At 45.0% G+C, this 22,666-nt stretch overlaps 4 protein-coding genes across 13 annotated transcripts in view; 2 read left to right on the forward strand and 2 right to left on the reverse strand.

The window, feature by feature from the left end:
• LOC131107716 (SH3 and PX domain-containing protein 2A-like) overlaps positions 1 to 131 on the reverse strand; it is a 38,887-nt gene extending 38,756 nt beyond the window's left edge. Inside the window, exon 1 of one of the 3 annotated variants that reach the window (XM_058057951.1) lies at positions 89 to 131. The gene's annotated coding sequence lies outside the window, so the exon portion shown is untranslated. Of the gene's footprint in view, positions 1 to 4 lie in introns of all 3 variants that reach the window. The other 2 variants (XM_058057952.1, XM_058057953.1) reach the window with 2 other exon arrangements.
• On the forward strand, positions 120 to 22,248 carry slka (STE20-like kinase a). 4 transcript variants are annotated; one of them, XR_009120309.1, is made up of 19 exons: positions 120 to 1,275; positions 3,910 to 4,074; positions 5,649 to 5,697; positions 6,100 to 6,249; positions 8,067 to 8,139; positions 8,700 to 8,894; positions 10,107 to 10,188; positions 10,262 to 10,393; positions 10,481 to 11,476; positions 12,020 to 12,150; positions 12,330 to 12,453; positions 13,255 to 13,434; positions 14,829 to 14,900; positions 16,535 to 16,664; positions 17,476 to 17,600; positions 18,017 to 18,211; positions 20,225 to 21,048; positions 21,125 to 21,464; positions 21,534 to 21,576. XR_009120309.1 is itself a non-coding variant. In XM_058057947.1 (19 exons), the coding sequence occupies exons 1-19, from the start codon at positions 1,126 to 1,128 to the stop codon at positions 21,678 to 21,680; spliced, it is 3,336 nt and encodes a 1,111-aa protein (XP_057913930.1). In that variant the 5' UTR covers positions 125 to 1,125; the 3' UTR covers positions 21,681 to 22,246. The 4 variants fall into 4 exon arrangements, 3 of the variants coding, with proteins under 3 accessions (XP_057913930.1, XP_057913932.1, XP_057913933.1); XM_058057947.1 differs by having other exon boundaries at positions 125 to 1,275; positions 20,225 to 20,350; positions 21,351 to 21,464; positions 21,534 to 22,246; XM_058057949.1 differs by lacking the exon at positions 14,829 to 14,900 and having other exon boundaries at positions 129 to 1,275; positions 20,225 to 20,350; positions 21,351 to 21,464; positions 21,534 to 22,242.
• On the forward strand, positions 14,925 to 16,522 carry LOC131107717 (clumping factor B-like). The gene is made up of 2 exons (XM_058057955.1): positions 14,925 to 15,511; positions 15,587 to 16,522. Exons 1-2 carry the CDS (start codon positions 15,422 to 15,424, stop codon positions 16,247 to 16,249), a joined length of 753 nt encoding a protein of 250 aa, XP_057913938.1. The 5' UTR covers positions 14,925 to 15,421; the 3' UTR covers positions 16,250 to 16,522.
• The window catches only part of LOC131107714 (collagen alpha-1(XVII) chain-like), a 28,200-nt gene continuing 26,225 nt past the window's right edge, over positions 20,692 to 22,666 (reverse strand). For 4 of the 5 annotated variants that reach the window (XM_058057946.1, XM_058057942.1, XM_058057944.1 and 1 more), the window contains one exon: positions 20,692 to 22,623. In XM_058057946.1, coding sequence (XP_057913929.1) covers positions 22,589 to 22,623 — 35 coding nt within the window. In that variant the 3' untranslated portion in view covers positions 20,692 to 22,588. The remainder of the gene's footprint in view (positions 22,624 to 22,666) is intronic. The other variant, XM_058057945.1, reaches the window with a different exon arrangement.

Here is a 22,666-nt window from a genome sequence, read left to right on the forward strand (position 1 = left end):
TCACTGTTTAAGTTTTAAATCGACGGTGTAGCTAGCTCGACATGTGATGACAATACAACAATTAAGAAGATCAAAACCAATACTTTGCCTTTTTAAGGGTTTGTGATTACTTCGGTGGTAGTTTTCCGTTACACCGGATACACACCAGATGCGGGTCGCTTACGTCACGTCCGTAGCCTTTTACGCGCGTAGATTTAAAAAGCTCAATTCACATCTGGGGCGCCAGGTGCAGCGTCGCCTATTCCCCAGCTCTGTCGCCCCTTTGCTCGTTTTGGAATACAACTCGATTTGCATACTAAAAGTCGGTTACTTAAAAGTAGCCCCATTAAACGGTCTAAAAGGCTTCCATGTTGGTGTATTCCCTTTTTAGTGTGTTCTAAAATGTGTAAAGTAACAAAAGACATCTCCAGAAAGTTCAATGAGTGCTCCAAGCCTCGGCTGGGGCTTCCGTGTAGAAGGCAAGGAAGCCGGGGGAATGCAGGAAGTTGGTAGGGCATGGTCTGCTATCATGTTAATAAGTGTTACATGTTATGTTAACGGCGAGTGGTCGTTTCGCCACTTTCAGTGACACAGTATAACACAATATTGAGAATATAGACGCCTTGGAAAGTACACGAATTAGACGAAACATAAATGGTAAGCTAAAGATGTCAATGTTAAGGTTGCGAAATTTGTATAATACTGGGTTAATCGTCGTGCTTTTATTGTGAACGTTGTGACGGAAACAGTCCTGACGAAAACTAACTTGACTGTAGCTGGCCAACTTCAGTATGGCGGTCAGCTAACGGAAGCGAGGGGCGTCTTGATGTTCCATGATGATGGTGGTGACGTTAAAATAAGGCGCGTCGGCACTTGGATGATTATGCTCGGAAGCGGCGCTGTGGTCGACTCGACTGTTTCCAACATAAGCAACAGGAATAGCCTTTCGGAACAGACAACTCTTCTGTGGTGCCTCCGCCTGTCGACTGACCCAGACGGCTAGCATTGAGATGGCAGCTGCAGTCCAAGGAAGTTGGAATTGATCACCATTACAATTTTTATTGACAACATAATAGCCAAAACAGCTCCGCATCGTTCTTAGCGGAAATCACAAAGGGCGGCATAGCAACACCCACTCAAAGAAGGATGTCCTTTTTTAATTTTCGCAAGATTTTCAAGTTTGGGCCCGACAGGAAGAAGAAGCAGTACGAGCATGTGCACAGAGACGTTAACCCTGAGGAGATTTGGGACATCATCGGGGAACTAGGCGATGGAGCCTTTGGGAAAGTCTACAAGGTATTGTATTGTCCCTTTGGCTTTGTATTGCCGTGACACCTACTCGTAAAGTTCTAAGACGTGATTGTGACAGACCATCATGGTCGATCAGACAGATGACGCGATGTCAACTCGTATATGTTGGGAGGAGTGACATTTCCAGAGCTGGAGCCAATCCCAGGTTGGAGCAGGGGAGAGGGAGTAGAGGCAGTCACATGACAACAACATTTGGGTCATTGGGGCGCTGGAGTCCATCCCAGCTGGCATTTCCAGGTTATAAGTCAAACATATAAAGCAGGGGAACTTCACTCTGTAGACCACTTCTGACAAGGACCCCGTCTCCTGGCTCTGCCGGTTGGATTACCTGTTGAGAGACGGAGGGGTCCTCAGCTGGCTGACATATATCTTTTTCTTTTACTAACGTCTGTCACGTATAATCTGCTAAATTTGTGTTTCCAATTGTTTCTTTAAAATGAGGCAGTCGATATGGTCTACCAATAGGGAGTTCGTCCGTTCGTTGATTTTATGTTAATGTACAGCTTCACAAAATGTAGACATTGTATCCACTGCCGTTTGGTTTCCGCCATACACCGTGGTATAATGTCTTTGCAAAGTGCTTTTGCCACCGTCAAGGAATCAGGATGTTTAGTGGGAAAGAATTCTATCCATTTTGATAGATATATATATACAGATATATATATATATATATATATATATATATATATATATGGAGAAAGTGCAGGCCATTCCATTTGAGGTACACCAGTCTCCAACAGCCATTCCCTCGATGAGCAGGAGCATTGTCGTTCATGAAGATGAAATTAGGCCTGCGGTGTTCATGTAGGGGCACAATCACTGGATTCATGTTATTCAGGTAGTATGGGCTTGTCACAAAGTGTAGGGCAGTTCTGTACCAACTGGACACCCCTGCCCACACTGTAACACCGCCAGCACTAAAAGCTCGCCTGGTGGCAATAGTGGCTGATGCATGGCGCTCTCCCTGACGTCTCCAACATCGTTGCCGGCCATCCTTTCTGCTCGGTGTGAATGGACTTTCATCAGAGAACAGCACTAAGGCCCACAGGTCCCTCGTCCAGCGTAAATGCTCCCTGGCCATGCCAGACGATGACACCTGGGGCTGGTGGTGTGGTCAGGTACCCGTGCTGGTCGTCTTGACTATGTGTGTGTGTGTGTGTATACACATATATATGTGTGTGTGTGTGTGTGTGTGTGTGTGTATGTATATATATATATATATATATATATATATATATATATATATTTATATATATATTTATATATATATATTTATATATATTCATATATATACACACACACACACATATATATGTGTGTGTATAAGTTGCTGTGAGGAAAGCCTTGAGTCGGTTGTTGCAAGTTGATATATGGATGCGTCACAGGGCTTATGCCATGGTGCGTGTATAGTCGTGGATGGAATCATAGACATTCAAATGTAATGGTTTTCATTTGTCAATGTGTGATATCACTTGACATATTGTATAGACAAATATGGACACTGATGTCAGCCTGTACAGATGGAAAGAGTGTGTCAGGTTAGAACATAGGGCTACTTGTTCCTATAACACTCATTTCCTCTTACTCCCTGAGTTGTGTCTGAGTTCATAACAACTTCCCCGCTACTCCAAAATCACTGACCAGTTAGTGTGACCGCTGACTTGTTCCTGGACAAGCATCACTCCTGACCTCACTATAAGTTAGAGAAACATGCAAGCTTCATTCAGTATGAGTGAGTCAGATGATAAGCTTTGCTGACAATAGTGTCAATTGTCTTTAGCTCTGTGGGGGGGTGCAGCCACAATGACCACACCCTACAGTTTAGACATCTGTATATTTTTTATATGTATTAATGGAGACCGGTCATGGACTCCTATTTCTTGTTGTGATACAGAATAATTTCTGATGGATTATTGTGATGGCTGGCGAACAATAGATTAGCAATGGGCCAATTGGGTTCCGATACCAGCATGATGCTGATACCACCCGCAAAGAATTCCCATCTAGGAGCAATATCTGTGGTTTAATGTTATATTAGCTAGAACAATAAAACATAGCTGGAACAATCTCAGTCAACGTGGGCAAAACGGAATCAGCGAATGTATCTGTCTCCACACTCCACACTTGCACCCCACACGCATGCACGTACTTGCCCATAGAGCAGGGGTGGGCACACTATGAGGGCCACATCTGGACCACCAGTTGCTTCCAAAGTAATCTGAGACAAGATTTTGATGGAAGTAGTTTTCCCACATGCAGCGATCCAGACCACTACCTGTTTAAAGTGCTCCTGAAAAAAGGGACACAAGCACATATACACACATAGCATTTATAGCACATATAACATTAATATCAAGTTAACAGTAAAGTTAAGAGGTCATTGTGGCTACGGAAGGCTAGGGATGGCGATGTTTGCAGATATTTTTCCTGCGAAGTTAGCAGATATTCTTCCTGCTATATTTGCTGATATTCAGGTTGCATATTAAAGCAAACACAACTCTGGTATTGGAAGTGTATCGATATCTTCAGATATCCAAATTCAGATATCACGATTGGATCGGAAGTGAAAAATGTGGTTGAGATATTGGAAAGCCATGTTGACATTTTGTTCCCTTGTAGGCCCAGAACAAACAAAATGGGACCCTCGCTGCCGCCAAGGTTATTGACACAAAGACGGAGGATGAGTTGGAGGACTACATGGTGGAAATTGATATTCTGGCGTCTTGCAGCCACCATCACATTGTCAAACTGCTGGACGCCTTCTATTTCGAAGGGAAACTCTGGGTAGGTAACTTCTGGTTATAAAACACATTGCTGCTCTCATTAATTACGTAGTTTATTTTGAGACTTATTTTCAGACTTTTTTCTCTCCAGTGAGACACACTGCATACACTAGCCTACCCCCTTCCCTTGCTCATCCAATCATCCAATCAGCAGCTAGGACACAGTCTAAATGCATTCATGGACTCAGGTATTCCACAGTTTTTCTGAAAATGCAAATTTCCCCTACTTGAGTGTTTTTTAAAAATGCCACTCAGCAAAGGTAGGTGCAACAAAGAGGCTGAAGAGCCGCAGTTTGCCAACCCCTCTACTACAGTGTAAAACACAGTAGTTAATAATGATGCCAAGGTCATTAAGAATGGCTTAGCATTGACCTTTAGCCATCATTGACATTTAACTGACGCAGTCTTGTTTGTCACTGTTGTTGTCATGGGAATTGTTATTGCTTCTGTTTTTGTCTCTCTCCCTCTACTGTCTCTTGTCTATCCATATCCATGTCTATCCTTATATACATCCATCCATCCATCCTTTTCTTATGCCGTGGTTGGCTTATTTTTACACTTGTGTGGTGGTTATGAATTTATGTTACTGGAAGCCACTTTGCTTAACACACGACCAGTAAATCTCGCTGTGTGCGATGGCAGACTGGGGGCCACACATAAAACACATAATCAACGCTAACCCACCAAACACTGTTTATTTTCCCATTCCATTTTCTTCTGCTTATCCCGCTCCGTGTCAGGGGGGCAGCAGTCTCAGTAGGGAAGTCCAGACTTCACAGTCTACGGCTACCTCTTCCAGTTCCACCGGGAGGACCCCAAGACCTTTCCAGGCCAGCTGTGAGACATAATCTCTCCAGCATGACCTAGGTCTGCCCAGGGCAGTCTACCAACTGGGCATGCCCGGAGTACCTCACCAGTTAGCATCCAGCCATGATGCTGGGCATGCCGGAACACCTCACCAGTTAGCATCCAGCCGTGATGCTGGGCATGCCGGAACACCTCACCAGTTAGCATCCAGCCATGATGCTGGGCATGCCCGGAGTACCTCACCAGGTAGCATCCAGCCGAGATGCTGGGCATGCCCGGAACACCTCACCAGGTAGCATCCAGCCGAGATGCTGGGCATGCCCGGAACACCTCACCAGGTAGCATCCAGCCGAGATGCTGGGCATGCCTGGAACACCTCACCAGGTAGCATCCAGCCGAGATGCCTCCCCATGTGAAGGAGCAGCAGCTCTACTCCTCTTCTGGGTTGCATTCAACATTTAAATGACCAAAAGGAGGAAGTTATTGTTCATGGAAATATATGATAACATGTTAGGGATGTGACTTATTAGCAAGATTTTCCATTAGGCGACATCTCGGTATGCTCTTCGAGCACTCCAAGGAGCAGTCTTGCCTTCACGTATTTCAGAGTCAATGTTGACTCCTTGCAAAATTCCATGTCCATTGATAATTTGCTTAAATTGATTTTCTTCTTGGAAACCTTGCGAGTCCATGCTGGATTCCCCTTCCAATGTCTTAGGCCCTACAGACATCCTTTTAAACACATTTGAAATGTTATGCTCTGTGCAGATCCTCATTGAGTTCTGTGCGGGCGGCGCAGTGGATGCCATTATGCTGGGTAAGTCCCTCACCCGTGTAGCTTCAGTATCATAAAGTTCTGCTGATTTTCCCTCCCCCTGCTCAACTGCCAACTCTATCGTCTGTGGGTTGTTGAAGTGTGTCATTATTGCAGCTCCAATTTCAGGTAGGTTTTCTAGCCACTAGCTGATGCTTAGAGTTTCACCTTCTTATACTGACTTGGTAGAAGCGGCTCTGTGCTCTGTGCTCTGTGCTTTGTATTTCCTGTTTCATAGAAAACACCCTTGCAAACATTTCCTCTCATACAAGCTGGCTTGTACAAGAGCAGCTTTTTGTTCTCTGTTGCTCTTGGTTGCAATTGCATCATATGTTTAACAAATAGACAAAGTGTTGTGATGTAACAAAGCAATGTGACTCATGAATTCTCTGTCTGTGTCGGCAGAACTGGAGAGGCCCCTGACTGAGCCTCAGATTCGTGTGGTGTGCAAGCAGACCTTGGAGGCCTTGGTCTACCTCCACGAGAACAAGATCATCCACAGAGACCTGAAGGCCGGCAACATTCTCCTCTCCCTGGATGGAGAAGTGAAACTTGGTATAAAGTTATGAATCATTACAGTTGTGGGGCTAGGAATCTCAGGCTACGTCATGACAGCATTTATGAGTGCTGTTGGCCAGGGGTGCCCACGTTCCAAATTCCAAGGTCGCCTGACTGCCAGGCCCCAAATACACGTAATTAATAAAACAATGAAAGTCTTCCATGGAGCAGTCAGTGAACCCGGTGTCTTGCACTGCTGAGAAAAGGCTCGTCCGACTAATTCAATTATTACAATTATTATACTGATTATTTGCTGATCCGCTGTGGCGGCACTGCTCGGGCTCCATGGGACCTGCATGCCATATTTGCTAACATGCCGTCTCCCTGAGGTGTCCATGAACCATGTTGTGAGTGATGCCCAACACTTTGGCTGCGTTAGCTTCCGTTTGGCTTATGATCATACCATAAGCCTCCATCAAGTCTTTTCTTCAAATACTGTATGAAATGAAAGCTTTTTAAAATGCTAGCCCTGCCTGATGTTTTCCAGGCATGTTCCATTTTATATCACTCTCAGGCTAGGTCCACATGGCAGACATAGCCCAGTGTGAAGGAAAGTGGGTGGGGGCGCTTCTCCAAGATGCTGGAGCAAGACCCTACACTAATACCAGCAACTGCTGGTGGACTTTTGTGATCGGCATTGGAAGGCATGTATCGGTTTATGATGATCACATGCTTTTCCACAGACTGATTTGATTTGATTGGTGAATGGGAGCATCTCTAGTTGACACTTCTGTTGTCATTTTTCTTTTTACTCTGGTTAAAGTCCTTTTCATTCAGTTTCTATGCCGCTTATCCTCACTAGGGCCGCAGGTATGCTGTCTTCCATCTGTCCATCTGTCTTCGGGCGAGAGGCGGGGTCCACCCTGGACTGGTGGCCAGCAATTTGGAGTCGCCAATTAACCTAGCATGCATGTTTTTGGAATGTGGGAGGAAAGCAGAGTACCCGGAGAACATGGGGAGAACATGCAAACACACTGAGATTCCTGAGCGAAGAATTGAACCTAGGTCTCCTTGCTGTGTGGCCTGCGTACTAACCAGTTGTCCACCGTGCGGGCGCTCTGGTTAAAATATGCTACAAAATATGAAATGATATTTTGTTTTGGTTTCACCCTATTCCTGTATGGAGATATTAGCGTCATGGTGAGCCATGTATGGCAATTTGTATCAAATGGTGAGGCTCCCTGAGATTGGGACTGGGCCATGTGTCACCAAATGGGAAGGATTATTCTTCCCATTTGGTGGTCACTACGTTTCTGCTGAAGCCAAAGTGTAGAATACTTTGTCGAAAAGAAAGCTTTTCTTATCTTCTTTTCCTACTGGTGTCCTAGTTGGCCAGTAGGAGTCTCCTACTGAGCCACCTAAAGGCTTAAGGAGATCATTAGCTGAGTTTTGGCTCTCCCATGGGCACTGCAGAGCCAAGTGCACGCTGCATGCGTAGCTCCGTGTTTACACACAAGACTGAATCCTTCAGGTGATAGCTGTTGTGTTGCCATGGCTGGAAGATTGCATAACAATCCAAAAGTAGCCATGTTTTCCTGCACACCCAGAGCTTGCTGGTTCCTGGATTATTCATGCTATGTAGGCAGAAGATCAATGGTGTAGCTTGGCAAGCAATAACGATGATAAGGCCATGTGACGGACATGACCGGTATGACCGGTATGAAGCTTTGGTCCTGCTGTGGACTGTATGGAGTTGATGATTAACTCCAGCTGTGTTTGGGATGCAGAAATGTGCCGCCGGAGTCACTGATGAACACAAAGCATCCACGTGGCCAATGGAGAAAAGACTTATCTATTCATTTCCTCTTTTTCAGCGGATTTTGGGGTTTCTGCTAAAAATACAAAGACGTTACAGAGGAGGGATTCTTTCATCGGCACGCCATACTGGTGAGTCATGCTGCCCGGACACGAGAGGCTGGTTGCACCGGCTGATAGTTTCAACAGGATCATTTCTCAACGTGGTATCCCAAAAGTAATGTGAAAATGAAGGATGACGAGGGCGTCAAAAGGCCTTATTCAGCAAGTTAAGTGCATGTGTGGGATGGCTTTATGGGCTTTAAATACAGGCTGGCGTGACAGACTGATGCCCACAGCAATCTTCAGAGCTTAGTGACATATCAAGCAAAAGTGGCTTTTAAATGATGTTCTCACAGTAATATGTTCATAGCTTCTGTTTATCACCCACTTTGGCCTCCATTTTGAGGTTCTGCATTGCTATGACATCCATGAGACCACTCTGACTGAGCTAAGCCCACCGCTTCATGGAAGACCGCTTTGAATAAATGAGCAGGCTTCACTACACACCTTAAAAGAATGCATGGTACATAGTATATAATAATGCAGGGTGTTTCCCATCTAAATGGTCAGGCTAGATTTGATCCAACACAATTCTAATGTTTGTTTATTTCTTTAGTTATGCATGCCAATCCTATGGCTTGTCACTGCAGGATGGCCCCAGAGGTGGTGATGTGTGAAACGTCCAAGGACCGTCCGTACGACTACAAGGCCGACATCTGGTCCCTCGGGGTGACCCTGATCGAGCTGGCACAGATTGAGCCACCCAACCACGAGATGAATCCCATGAGAGTACTGCTGAAAATAGCCAAGTCCGAGCCGCCCACACTCATGCATCCCTCCCGCTGGTGAGATGACATGCTGGTGTGCTAACCGCAAGGAGCTTTCCAGATAAGAGATGTTGTGTGTTTAATGTGCAAGCGTGCAGCTTTTGTGATTTAAGGGATAGTTTGGATTTTTTGACATGAAGTTGAATGACACCCTGTTTTCCTGTCACAGACATTGGCTATAATGTGGGAACCAGAGTGACTAGGGGTCGGCAACATTTGCTACGAAAAGAGCCATTTTACCCCCTTGCCCACTAAAAATAGCCTGGAGCTGCAAAACATTGGTTTAAAACAAGATCTTCCAAAGTTTAAGAAGAGAATAGAAGAAATAGAATTTCCTTGAGTGTATGTATGTAATATATAAGGGATGCCAACTAGTAGGGGTATCATGGTATCGCAAACAACTTCCCATGCCGCTGTTTTTGAAATGATCTCATTTATTTTTCTGAAATGTCAAATAGCTCTGGGGGAATACGTGTCTGTCACATCTCAACCAACGCAGGCAGCCAAACGCTGGCTTCCCCCGCCTTCCTCGTGCTCATCCAATCAGAAGGGAGCCACAACAAAGAGGCTGAAGAGCCACATGCGGCTCCTGTGCCGTGGGTTGCTGACCCCTGGGCTGCTGACCACTGGGCTAGGGTAAAGCAGCTGGGTGTGTGCAGTGCACACTTTTGCGAGGAGCATGACGTTCGTACATGCCCAGGACAGAGGGTGAAACGCGTTGCGAAGAGTTCCACTGTTCCAGTACCGTAGGTAAGCTCGTGCGGCCCATTAGCACCTTGCTGTCACCAAACTCCATCTGAGGAAGTTCGCCATCCGTGTATTCCAGTTCATAAAGATATCACTTGGCTTCGTACTAAAGGAACGTCGTCATCACTTATTTCATAGTCAGACATGTTTACTTTCACTATCCCAGCAGTAAACACTGAAACCATTGAAGCAAATGTGCATAACAATGGACAGGCGGGAGAGCCAAGTGATGCCATGGCAGAGCACCGAGCGATTTGCGAGGTCTGATTTTTTTTTAGTGGGCATTTTTGTGATATTGTTTTGTCTCTTTACTTAACGAGCAACTAGCTGGAACTACTTTCCTCAGCACCCAAATCTGACCAGAACTCTGCTCAGCGTACGAAGTGGGGAGTGAGTGACGGACTTCACTGCTTGTGGGGGTGTCATACAACTTCATGTCAAAAACTCCTGCATAAATAAAGTTGACTTGACATGTCACTTCAGGACACCAGAATTCAGTGACTTTCTCCGCAAAGCACTTGACAAGAACGTGGACAATCGGTGGGGCCCGCTGCAGCTTCTACAGGTGGGCCCCCATGCTCAGTTCACTGTCTACATGCACAACAACATCCAATGTGTCTCCTTGCCATCCCTGGCAGCATCCTTTTGTCGCCAGCGTCGTCGACAGCAAAGCCCTGCGAGAGCTTATTGCAGAGGCCAAAGCTGAAGTCACAGAGGAGCTTGAGGATAGCAAAGAAGAGGAAGAGGAGGAGGAGCCTGATACACCGCTGGTACGAATGAACAAATGGCACACGTGACTCGCTGAAAATGTGATTTTTCAAATAATTTCTGTGTTTTTTTATTCCTCTACTCTTCAGTCCGATCCTGGACACAAGCGAGCACCATCAGATGCAAGTATGGTGAGTTCAGAGGACGACAAAGTTCCAGCCACTCTCTCAATGCTGGAATCAGTCACAGAAAAGACAGAGGGGGAGCCCACCAAAGACCAGACCACTGATAAACTCTCTATTGACACTCTTGGAACAAGTGAGGTCCACAAGGTGGAAAAAAAGCTCAATCAGTTGCCCGACACCAGTAATGAAGACACAGCTTCAGGGTCGATGGAGAAGGACTTGGCCTCAGAGCGTATGGAGCCAGAAGGACGAGCTGATGACATTTGTGCATCAGAGGAAGGTGTTTTAGAAGGAGTGGCGGCTGATAGTCAGAGGGAAGAAAGAAATGATGATTGTGGACAAGTGTTACAAGTTCAGCAAGCGCCCGAAGAGGTGACCAAAGAAGAGCTTGAAGGACAGTCAAATCAGCAACTCACTGAAGAGCCACCTGAGGATGTACGTGCCAAAGCAGAAGCGGAGGAAGTTGGCAAACCAGAGGAGATGTTTCAGCCCGAGCTGACTGCTACGGCTAATGATATAGATGATAATATCGACAGTGGAGGTAATGAAGAAGCACACGTAGTGGACACAAACACATATGAAGACACACAAACAAAGCCGAGTGAGTACCAGTCACCCATTCCTCTGCTTGAGGAGACATCTGAGCTGCCCGATAAGCTTCTCCAAAGTACAAATGGTGTGTGTGATGACACCATTTACCCCTCTGAGGATGCAGGACAAGAGCTCCCAATCAAGGAAGATGAGGAAAGCACTCCAGCAGAAGACGGCAGTGTCCCTGAGAGCAGAAGCGACTCTGAGACCAAGACGGAGCAGGGAAGTCCTGCCATGGCATGCCAGGATGTGGAGAAGGACTCTGATTCCGGAAGTAGCTCAGCTGCTGACAGCAACAGTCTTGACCTCAATTTGTCCATCTCCAGCTTCCTGTCCAAGAGCAAAGATGGGGGTTCGGTGTCTGTACAGGTAGGTTGACCCGTCCTTCACTTCCAGCTAGGCATGGGCTGGTCGGCGCTTTCCAAAAAAAGTCGGCCTTTAACCAGCCCTCCAATTGTGCATCAGACTGTTTGTATGATATAAGAGTGGAGGTCCAGCGCTTTGTCATGTCCTGTGTTTCGCCTCCCAGTTTAAACTGGGCTTCCGTGTGTTGAAAGAGGGGCGTGTCAGCAACGGTAGAGATAGGAGTGGAGGATAAGTGCTATACACCTTTATTCTTGGGATGCTGCCGATTCCCATGCTGATCTTCTCTGAGTGAAATCAGCTGATACCGATCACGATTCATGATTAGCTACATGTTTTATTTCCGATGGATGCTATTGGCCACTGCTGCCATCTAAGGGTCCCCTGACTGCCAGGCCCAAAAATAGAAGTCCCCATACTCCTGCGTGTTGTTGGATTGTGAGAGAAAAAGAGTTGTTTTGTTTTTGAGCAGCAGTGCTAACCACGTGCTAACCACGTGCTCCACCCCACTGCTACCTAACAGCCTCAGCATGTGTCACTTTCTTTTAGGAGTCAAAATGTCAGAAGAAGACTCTGAAAAAGACACGTAAGTTCATGGTGGACGGCGTGGAGGTCAGCGTGACCACATCGAAGATAGTGACAGATGACGACGCCAAGAATGAGGAGATGAGGTTCCTGAGGTGTGTGCCTCTAAATCTTCCCCGCTCCAAAAATAAGGAACATGCACACCTTTAAATAGCTCACCATGCCGTTAGCTTGGTTTATCTGATGCCATGAACGCTTTGCTCCCATGTTGCCTTTGAAAGACACGTACATTAGTGGCTTTCTGCTGTTGCACTTTATGTTGTGGTTTCTTCAGGCGGCAGGAGCTCAGAGAGCTGCGCCTGCTGCAGAAGGAGGAGCAGAGAGCCCAGCAGCAGCTCAGCAACAAACTGCAGCAGCAGCGAGACCACATCTTGCGACGCTTTGAACAGGAAGCAACAGTCAGTCACTTCCACCAATAACTGTTGTCGTTGTTGTTGCACACACCAGCACCTTTGATACTGGCATGCTGCTTCAGTCGTCAAGGTCATGATGAATTTGTTTATTTCATAGCATAAATGCTGGAATTGAAACTTCCAGAAAGAAGCCACAAAGAAGACATTGTGCTTTTTTTCATTTCAAACACAATAATAATAGAGTCTCCATCGATCATTATCATTGGCTAACTGACCAGTACTTCAAACAGAAGAGTCACCAAAAAACTGAAAAACCCAAAAGAGGCAAAACAATGTGTCTGAAAAGTAGCTGGAAGAAGCAAATGCTTCTGGTGCCCTGCCACATCCTCCAGTAGGTCCATCATGACCTAAAACATGCAATACCATATACATACACCTCCACAGTACTACACACACCTGCACAATAGTACACACAATTACATCATCAATCATCTTATTTGAATGATGAATTTAAATGAATAATTCAATGGCATTTTTTTCAATTCAGTTCAATCCCCACCATTGACATGTTTTCAACTTTAATAACGATTACATTCATTTCATTTTACTCAACGATTACTCAACCCATTCTGACTTCATTGTATACACAATCTTAATGCTACGCAACATTTAAAATAACACTGCTGGGTGCTCACCACTGCAGCCGCTGCCGTCTTGTAGAGTTAGTAAGAAAAATGCATAAGGAGGTTGCCTACAGCCACATGTTGATGCTAATATTTTCTGACTCAGCGTGGAGCACACACCCTACAACTTATTAGTGTGTGGTACCTGCTGCTGTGCATGCAGGCAAAGAAACGTCAGTGTGACCAGGAAGTGGAGGGCCTGGAGAAGAAGCAGAAACAGACCATTGAACGCCTGGAGCAGGACCACACCAGCCGACTGCGAGATGAAGCCAAACGCATTAAGGCAGATCAGGACAAGGAGCTGTCCAAGTTCCAGAACATGCTAAGGAACAAGAGGAAAGAGGTACATGGGGGGGTCTGCATGGCGTCATTGGGAGATGTGAAGCATGCTGCACTTGGCTATCTTAGCTGCTGCTTCTTTTCCTTCCATTATTTGTCCGCCTCCAGAGCGGTTCTTCAATCTGTGGGAAAGGCTTTGGGGCTCTGAGCTCTCTGCCTCTCGGTAGCTTTGTTATGTGTTGTTGTTGTTATTATTATTATTATGCTTTGTTTGTGCCTTTCACCTTATGCTGCTCTGGCTTGCAATTGCTGCCCACTTAGCATTGTGCACTGTTGCCGTGGTGATCTTGCAGTGTGTTGAGTGTGGTCAAGTGCTTGTTAGCTTCCACTTGCAGCAACTATGTAGACTATTAGCGCTGATGAAAGTGTGTTGTAATAACTAACTAACCTTTGAACTAACCGTGTGTGGAATGTGTGCGTGTGTGAGGTGGCTTTGGTCACTGGATGGATGATACGTGGCATCAAGATTATTTGGGGTCAATCATCTTTAATTTGCATATTGATAACGGCTACAATCACCCTTGTCTGCAAGTCATGACCAATTATTCCCGCTCAGTTACTCTTTCTTTCCAAGGTGAAATACTCCAAATGTCTCCATGATCAAACCTGACATGACTTACTAATCATATAGCATATATCTGCTGCATATCTGCTGTATGCCTCGTTGACTAATATTGTTAGCTTGTTTTTGGGGTTTTTTTTGCAATCAAACACATTCTAGGCCACAGTCCACTGAATGAGAGTCAGAGCAGAAGGCAGCTGCCATCGTGATGTCCACTCTTCAGGTGTCAGAGCTTTACCATGTCCTCGCTGACACGTGTTCCACATGCTTAAATCAATGTCCATACACGCATAACATTTTGATGGTAAATGGGTCATGTAGCCTGGTAACTCCATCATCATCACACTCAGCAGTGTGAAATAACAACTGCGTCTGTTTATCAGCATTCTAATATGCACAATCTGACTTCCTGGTCATTCATTCATTCATTTTCTATCATACCTCACGAGGGTCGTGGGCATGCTGGTCTCCTAGCTGTGTGGCCTATGCACTAACCACCTGTTTGAATAGCAGGGATCTCCTGTATTAGCCGAAGATGAAGCTACGCCTTGTCCCTCAGTACACACAATCATTGCAGATAGATTACACGAACACCAATGTTAACACAACTGCTGCATCCTAGCATGACAAGCAGACAGGGCAGAGCATCGCTGGGTAATACTCTACATGCACCGACTAACATTCATCCAATGGAGAATGGGATAGTTCAATCCACACTTGGGTGGGACACGTGTGTGTGTGATTAATGGTTTGCCCTGCTTATCCCTGACGGGTGAGTGTGCATTGTGTGTGTGTGAATGTGTGTCTGTGTGTGTACGCGTGTGTCTCCTCCGCAGGCGGTCGCCCAGGTTATGATACAGTCTTTTCAGTTGTCCTCATGCGCACTCTTCAATGCTCAGATGCAGGATGTAAGTCCCCCCCCACCCCACCCTTTACCCTCCTGTCTTCTCTCTCCTTGTTCCCAGCCCATACTTAGTGTTCATGTGCACGGTCACAGTGCAGTAAGGAGTAAGCATGGGTGCTGCTGTGCTGTCATCAGTTGTAGTGCTTCCTCCTTCTAGTTTGGTCTGTGTGTGTGTTCACGTGGCCCTTTTCATTGTGGCTGCACCAATTGGATACAGCAGGCAGTGGGTCCCTTTGTCTGTATTCATGCTTGTCTCCATCAGGATGATGCAGCGTTGGAGACGACATGTTTAGTTCTTGGCACTAAACAAGAAACGCTTCCGTGTTCCCACAGGAGTTGTGATGCCAAAATGTTAAATTATAATTAACAACACAAAACACCTTTTAGCAATAATAAGAATAACAATAATAATGCTTCTGAAGTATTTGAGTTAGTAAACTAACACTGGAGATGTGTGGTTTTTGTCCGCATCGATGTTTACATAATAAGATATGAGATAAGATATGCCTTTGTTCGTCCCACAACATGATGAGAGTGTTAGATGATGATGAGGAGGAGGATGATAATGACAGTCAGGTGTTAGATGATGATGATGATGATGATAATGACAGTCAAGTGTTAGATGATGATGATGATAATGACAGTGAAATGTTAGATGATGATGAGGAGGAGGATGATAATGACAGTCAGGTGTTAGATGATGATGATGATGATGATAATGACAGTCAAGTGTTAGATGATGATGATGATAATGACAGTGAAATGTTAGATGATGATGATGAGGAGGATGATAATGACAGTCAGGTGTTAGATGATGATGATGATGATAATGACAGCCAGGTGTTAGATGATGATGATGATAATGACAGTGAAATGTTAGATGATGATGATGATAATGACAGCCAGGTGTTAGATGATGATGATGATAATGACAGTGAAATGTTAGATGATGATGATGAGGAGGAGGATGATAATGACAGTCAGGTGTTAGATGATGATGATGATGATAATGACAGCCAGGTGTTAGATGATGATGATGATAATGACAGCCAGGTGTTAGATGATGATGATGAGGAGGATGATAATGACAGTCAGGTGTTAGATGATGATGATGATAATGACAGTGAAATGTTAGATGATGATGATGAGGAGGATGATAATGACAGCCAGGTGTTAGATGATGATGATGATAATGACAGTGAAATGTTAGATGATGATGATGAGGAGGAGGATGATAATGACAGTCAGGTGTTAGATGATGATGATGATGATAATGACAGTCAAGCGTTAGATGATGATGATGATAATGACAGTGAAATGTTAGATGATGAGTATGATAATGATGTAAGATGATGAGTCATGATTTCATGATTTCATGATGTCATGATGATGAAATGTCATTGTTGGTCTTACCTGACATCAAAGTGTGACTTTGAATCTTTACTTCTCTGTCTTACGTCCACTGTGGATCACCCACAATCTCTTTGAGTGTCTCCTCTGCTGGTTCCACTCGATGATGACGGTGGTGTTACATAAAGAAACCTGACTTTTTCAGTAGAGTTTTTGTCTTTTCCGCTCTCAACTCTTCTCCTGTGACCCTCACATCCACTAATCAACTCTTCATCACTGACTCCTCAGGAGCAGGAGTTCCTCCAGAAGCAGCAGCAGGAGCTGGATGGAGAGCTGAAGAAGATCATCCAGCAGCACAAAGTGGAGATCGCCACCATGGAGAAGGACTGCTTGAACCACAAGCAGCAGCTGATGAGAGGTGGGCACATTGCATCTCACATGTCTGCTAAAAATGTAGCTAGCTGGCTAACTAGCTGCCGCCAGTGACAGCTTGACCAAGCGTTTAAAGAAAGATGTAGTAAAAGTGTGACATCAGCAGGTTTGATGAGAGATTGGCATCGATCGGAGTAGCCTGTGTCAAGCTTTTCAAGACTGGTGTTGAATCTGGCTGGACAAAGTGCATCCCTTGTGGGATGATACGGGTGTGGGCAACCCTACATGATACAACACATTTAGGGTTTGCCGCCCACGTCAGCGTAGGCCTCAGGTGTTGTTTTTATCAAAATTGGAGGATCAGTGACCGATCCATCAGAGAATCACAAGGAAAAAAGTTCTCCAACGCATGAAAACATCAAATGTGTGCCTATGGTAATAATGACACCCAACCAACTGAACGACCATGCAAGCGTAAAAAGAAGCCTGCTAAAATGCTAAAATGAAAAATGCAGACTCACCGGTGTGATTTGATGCAGTCATCAATGTGCAGATGATGCATCTTTTGTACTGAGCAGCCAGGACACAGATGCTAAGACCACTTCCTTACCTCACGCTTAAAATTGTGCAACCATTTGAAGATCATGTATTTGAATGATCAAGCAACGCGAAGTCTCCCAGTGATTGGGCATAAAGCTAGCTGAATGTGGAACACAGCACTGAGGCGTGGAGGAGCCGGTGGTACCTTTGGTTGTGGTAGAATAGCACAATATGGTGCATTTAAAGGCCACAGGAAATGACACCATGCCATGCTAGTAATAAGCTACTAAAAGTGGAAGCGACTGACGTGTCTGCAGCTCGGGAGGCGGCCATGTGGGAGTTGGAGGAGCGTCACCTGCAGGAGAAGCACCTGCAGCTCAAGCAGCAGCTGAAAGACCAGTACTTCCTGCAGCGGCACCAGCTGCTCAAGCGTCACGAGAAAGTAAGTAGGAGCGTTCGGCCTCATCTCTGGGGCTACACAAGTAGAGATGCTCTATGTCTGATGTGTGGATATTGTCCACCTAATCTGCAACAGCTCTTCTCTCAACTAATATTTCTGAATGGACACATTGCACTGTGATGCCCAATGAGACAAACATTGCAGTGCATCCAATCTAAGTTTATTTCTTCGAAACAACAAAATAGTGCAGTAGTCAGCTAAAGTAACATGTCCTATTACCAGTTACTAATAATGCTATTTGGAGAGCTGTGTATTCCAATGTTGCACAAACATCCAACACAGTGTCATGACATGCAGGCTGATATCATTAGCAGCAGGAAAAAGGATAGCAATAGGAGGCACTCTTATTTTGGCCAATATTGGCTGATAATAGCGGCCCGTTCACGTTTTTGCTGCAGGAGATGGAGCAGATGCAGCGCTACAACCAGCGCTTGATTGAGGAGATGAAGAACAAGCAGACCCAGGAGAGGGTTCGCCTGCCCAAGATCCAGCGCAGCGACGGCAAGACGCGCATGGCCATGTTCAAGAAGAGTCTACGCATCGCTGCCTCGGCCGTCGTCACCCCGGAGCAGGAGAGAGAACGCATTAAACAGGTAGAGCCTTCACAATGTTCCACTTCAAGGGGTCCAAACTTTTTCCACCTAGGGTCACATAGTGAAAATCAAAGGATACAAGGCCACTTTGATATTTTCCTGTATTTTGACTCGGGCCGGCAAACATGACACCCAGGTCTTTATTATGCATGTATGTGGGGTCAAAATAAACACAAAGACATGGACATTACGTGGACATTCTTATTTCCCAGAAGTAGGGCTGGGCGATATATTGATATTTTTCAAAATATGAATATTTGCTTTATGCATAATACCAAAAGCAACCATATTGTTGATATTCATATAGACTGGATCTGAGCTGTGTCTCCCTCATGCCTGCAAAAAGGAAGGAGGAGGGGCGGAGCAGATACTCTAAGGCTCAGTAGAAGCTAACAGGCTCGCACGTCTGCGGTGGAAGAAGTCGGCAAGGAATAAGCGGTAACGCGGAAATATGGAGGCACTTCAGTCTGAGCGTGAAATAAATCATTTATTCATTCATTTTCTACCGCTTTTCCTCACGAGGGTCGCGGGGGTGCTGGAGCCTATCCCAGCTGTCTTCGGGCGAGAGGCGGGGTACACCCTGGACTGGTGGCCAGCCAATCACAGGGCACATATAGACAAACAACCATTCACACTCACATTCATACCTATGGACAATTTGGAGTCTAAATCATTTATTATTAAAGCTTAAAACTTGGCCCCAACTCCAAAATGAGGAATGTGTTCCATGTCTGCCACGCCCCTGCTGCGTTCCTCATGAAAGGAAAAGAAACCTATCACCTTGCTAACAGTATATGGTCCCCGTCCCCTTATTGACATTTTAAAATGTCCTCCTAAACCAGGCACGCCTTCATATTTCATTCTTGGGTTTGAGCATAGCTTAAGGTTTGTTACGTATAAGTATTATATTTGACCTTGTCCATATTTTTTTTTAGAACAGAATGGCTCATTTTATTGTAAATTGAATGTGTGATATTCAATGTCGTTAGTGGGTATGCCCCACAAGTAGGATGTGAGTTGGAGCAAAAATAGAAATTCTGGTTGGACCTTTATATATATATATCGTATATCAATATTCGACCTAAATGTATAGGGATATGAGTTTTTGGTCTTATCGCCCAGCCCTACCCACGAGACCAGAGGTCGGCAACCCGCAGCTCTAGAGCCACCCTAGTGGCTCCCTAGAGCTTTTTGAAAAATGTTTGAAAATGGAAAAAGATGGGGGAGGGAAATATATGTATTGTTTTAAAATGGTTTCTGTAAGAGGACAAACATGACACAAACAAAGAGCTAAATTATTTGATATATTTATATATTATATTAATATTTGCTCTTTTATTAGTTATTGTTATCAACATTTCAGCTTTTTTTTGTGGCATTTTGCCTTCTTGCTCTGGTTGTCATTTTTGCTGTTTTTGTGTTTTGCAAGGGCTGATTCAACAATGATTGTTTTTTGCTGCGACGAGAGCCTGTTTGTATTCGGTCAGACTATCTCCCCATGCCTGGCGGCCGACCTCAAGTTTAGTTGCACGCCATTTGCACTCCAAGCACCGACATAACTGTTTCAGCCTGTAAACCATGGAGTACAAGACTTGTATCTTAAAGGTGCAACGGTGTCGAGAGCATGACATAAAACCTTAAAATCATATGGAAGATTGTCTATAGTGAAGAAAGGCAGGCAACCGCTGAGGGCAGTAGCTCAGCAAGTGCAGCAGCAGTTGAAGAACTAATATTACGACTGCTAGAGCACTGATTCGGGTCGGAGCGGTGGCATTGAGTTAAGACTTCAAATGTTATGAAATAATGGTCAAACACAACGGTTGTACAAGGAAGCACTATTACAGTGGAGGTCGCAATGCCCCCAGTTAAGACCCAGTCTAAGGTATTTCCATTGATTGGACCCAGGAGAATAGACATGGACATTGACGTCACCCATGAGTACAATATTGTATTCGTGGGTTACCGGGTCTGCAGTAAATTCTCCATCTTTGTATTTGTTTTTTGCATTTGCAGTTTGCTTGTCAGGAAGAAAAGAGGCAGAAGAACGAGCGTCTCCATCAACACCAGAAACACGAGAACCAGATGCGAGATCTTCAGCTGCAGTGTGACTCCAACATCAGAGAGCTGCAGCAACTACAGGTCTCACTCTCCAAGGGTTGTACAAACGTCACATCAGGGCTGGTCATTATTGGGCCGACATCATTGGATGGAATACACCAGCACCATGTAATGTGGGATTGAACGCTCTCAAATATTTACTCCATGCTGCACACACTGCAAGTTCCAAGTGGCCATGATCTGGCTGGTACTGGAAATCATACACAGCGTCCTCCATCGTTACTGGCACCCCACTTAGATTTCTTCTTTGGATTCTAATAAATTATTTGTTTTTATAAAAAAAAGGACCACAATGAAAATGGAAGAAACATTTATCCTTCAACTAAAGTCAATTATAAGGAAAAAAAAGAAATAATACCAAAAAAAGACCTGCCCCACAATGATAGGCACATTAAATGTCACATGAGCATTTGTGTCATTTCTACAGTTGAGAACATGGAGGAGCATTTCATGAGTCCTTCACCACTTCCCGTTTCCTTGGGGTGTAAATATGAGGTGACCAAAAGCCATTTCGATCCTCTAAAGATGGGAACACAGCATTCAAGTTACCCGAGGAACCATCAGCAAGTTCAAACACGTGAAAGTGGTGAACACGCCTGGACCAGGATGCATGTTTATTTTGAGGAGGATGCAAAACGAAGTAACAGCTCACTGTTGAATAATGCTAGCGTCTCAGGCTCCAAAATAAGCATCGGGTGCCAATGCTTATGGAGCGCACTGTACGTATGTATCACGTCTAAGCAGTCTCACTACTGTACTAAGTACTAACCATAGTACAATGTTCACATTTTACAGTGTTCAATATGGCAAAGATTAGGACCCCTCAACACCAACGCAACACCTGCGTCACATTCATTGCACACATACTTCATGTATGAGCTCCAACTTCGTGTATGTATCCAAATGTTGTAATGTTCCTGCCTCCAGTTCTGCCGAATGGAAGCGTGCTCACACGTGGTTCGGGTTACTGGTCCAGCAGTGCCCTGCAGGGCCTCAGTAATAATCCTCCTCCATGTTCCAGAATGAGAAATGTCACCTCCTCATTGAGCATGAGACCCAGAAGCTGAAGGAACTGGATGAGGAGCACAGCCAGGAGATAAAGGAGTGGAGGGACAAGCTAAGGCCCAGGAAGAAGGTGAGCTGGTATGCTGTACTCGTACCACGAGTTGACTTTTGGTCTCATGGTCTCTGCCGCCCCCTGCAGGCCCTAGAGGAGGAGTTCACACGCAAGCTCCAGGAGCAGGAGGTCTTCTTCCAGATGAGCGGCGAGTCGGAATGCCTTAACCCCACAGCTCAGAGCCGTGTGTCCAAGTTCTACCCCATCCCACATCTGCACAGCTCCGGCTCGTAGGCCTCAAAAGTCCTCTCGGTTTGTTTCAAACATGTCCTGAATTAGTTGAGTCTGCAGAAGGTCGTACCACCTTCCGTAGGGATTCTTTCTAGTGCCTCCTGTGCTCCTTTTTCACTTGGGTCTGCATTTAGACGTCCATTACAGTGCTTGAATCATATGTCCGAAGCTGGTCCACTTTTGGACCGCTCCTGCGTTCTTCAACGGACGGCTGGTGAGTGAATGCTCCACATATCAAAGAAATGTCTCCGTTCATTTGCACTAGCTCGTTGTAACGATGGACTAGAATTATTATTTATACCATCATATGTAAAGTGTTTGATGCTCTCAGTTTTCCCCAAACTGTCATCATAGATATATATTTTTAACACATTTGAATGTTTTTTGTCTCATTGTCCATCCACCTCAGTGGAAAAATATGCTGATGAAATGTATTCCACCCGTCAATGGACATATTTGTTGTAAATAAACCACAAATAATAGTCAAACAAGCAATTTATAATTGTATCTTTCTCAAACGGTGAAGTCGGTGTGCAGATATACAAAAACACATTCTCAAAGTAAAACCTTCCACTGGTTTCCAGATCAGCCATTAACGGCTGTGGGACTTGCTAACATACTGCATTCATTTCAAATGATCATTTGCTTCATGGCCGCATTATTCTACTTTATACAACAAACGCTACTTGACCTCAATACAGTAAATACTTCAAATAGTAAAAACATCGCGCTAAAATATGTTCTCTTTAAAAGGCCAAAAGGAGCGTTAATGTCAGCCATGGAAACACGTCCGTGTCGCCTCCATCACTGACCAGCAGCAGCATCAAGCTCATTGGTTCGTGAGGAATGCCAAAGCTGTTGATTTCTACAAAAGCGTTTCATCTTCAAACTGCATTGCTTCTCTGGAGGCTTCAGCCGTGCTTCTTTTGTCCAACCACCTCAGCTGCTGCAACAGATGACAAAACATGAGATATTTGAATGATGTGTTT

The sequence above is a fragment of the Doryrhamphus excisus genome, chromosome 20, assembly GCF_030265055.1.
Source record: "Doryrhamphus excisus isolate RoL2022-K1 chromosome 20, RoL_Dexc_1.0, whole genome shotgun sequence".
NCBI lineage: Eukaryota > Metazoa > Chordata > Actinopteri > Syngnathiformes > Syngnathidae > Doryrhamphus > Doryrhamphus excisus.

Bases quoted from the DNA above. Each gene is read 5' to 3' on its own strand.
- slka (XM_058057947.1), top strand. From the start codon at position 1,126: ATGTCCTTTTTTAATTTTCGCAAGATTTTCAAGTTTGGGCCCGACAGG. The intron at 10,394-10,480 runs GTACGAATGAAC...TCTACTCTTCAG, and splicing joins AGGAGCCTGATACACCGCTG to TCCGATCCTGGACACAAGCG. The intron at 16,665-17,475 runs GTGGGCACATTG...ACGTGTCTGCAG, and splicing joins CAAGCAGCAGCTGATGAGAG to CTCGGGAGGCGGCCATGTGG.
- LOC131107717 (XM_058057955.1), top strand. From the start codon at position 15,422: ATGATGAGAGTGTTAGATGATGATGAGGAGGAGGATGATAATGACAGT. The intron at 15,512-15,586 runs GTGTTAGATGAT...AATGACAGTCAG, and splicing joins ATGATGATAATGACAGTCAA to GTGTTAGATGATGATGATGA.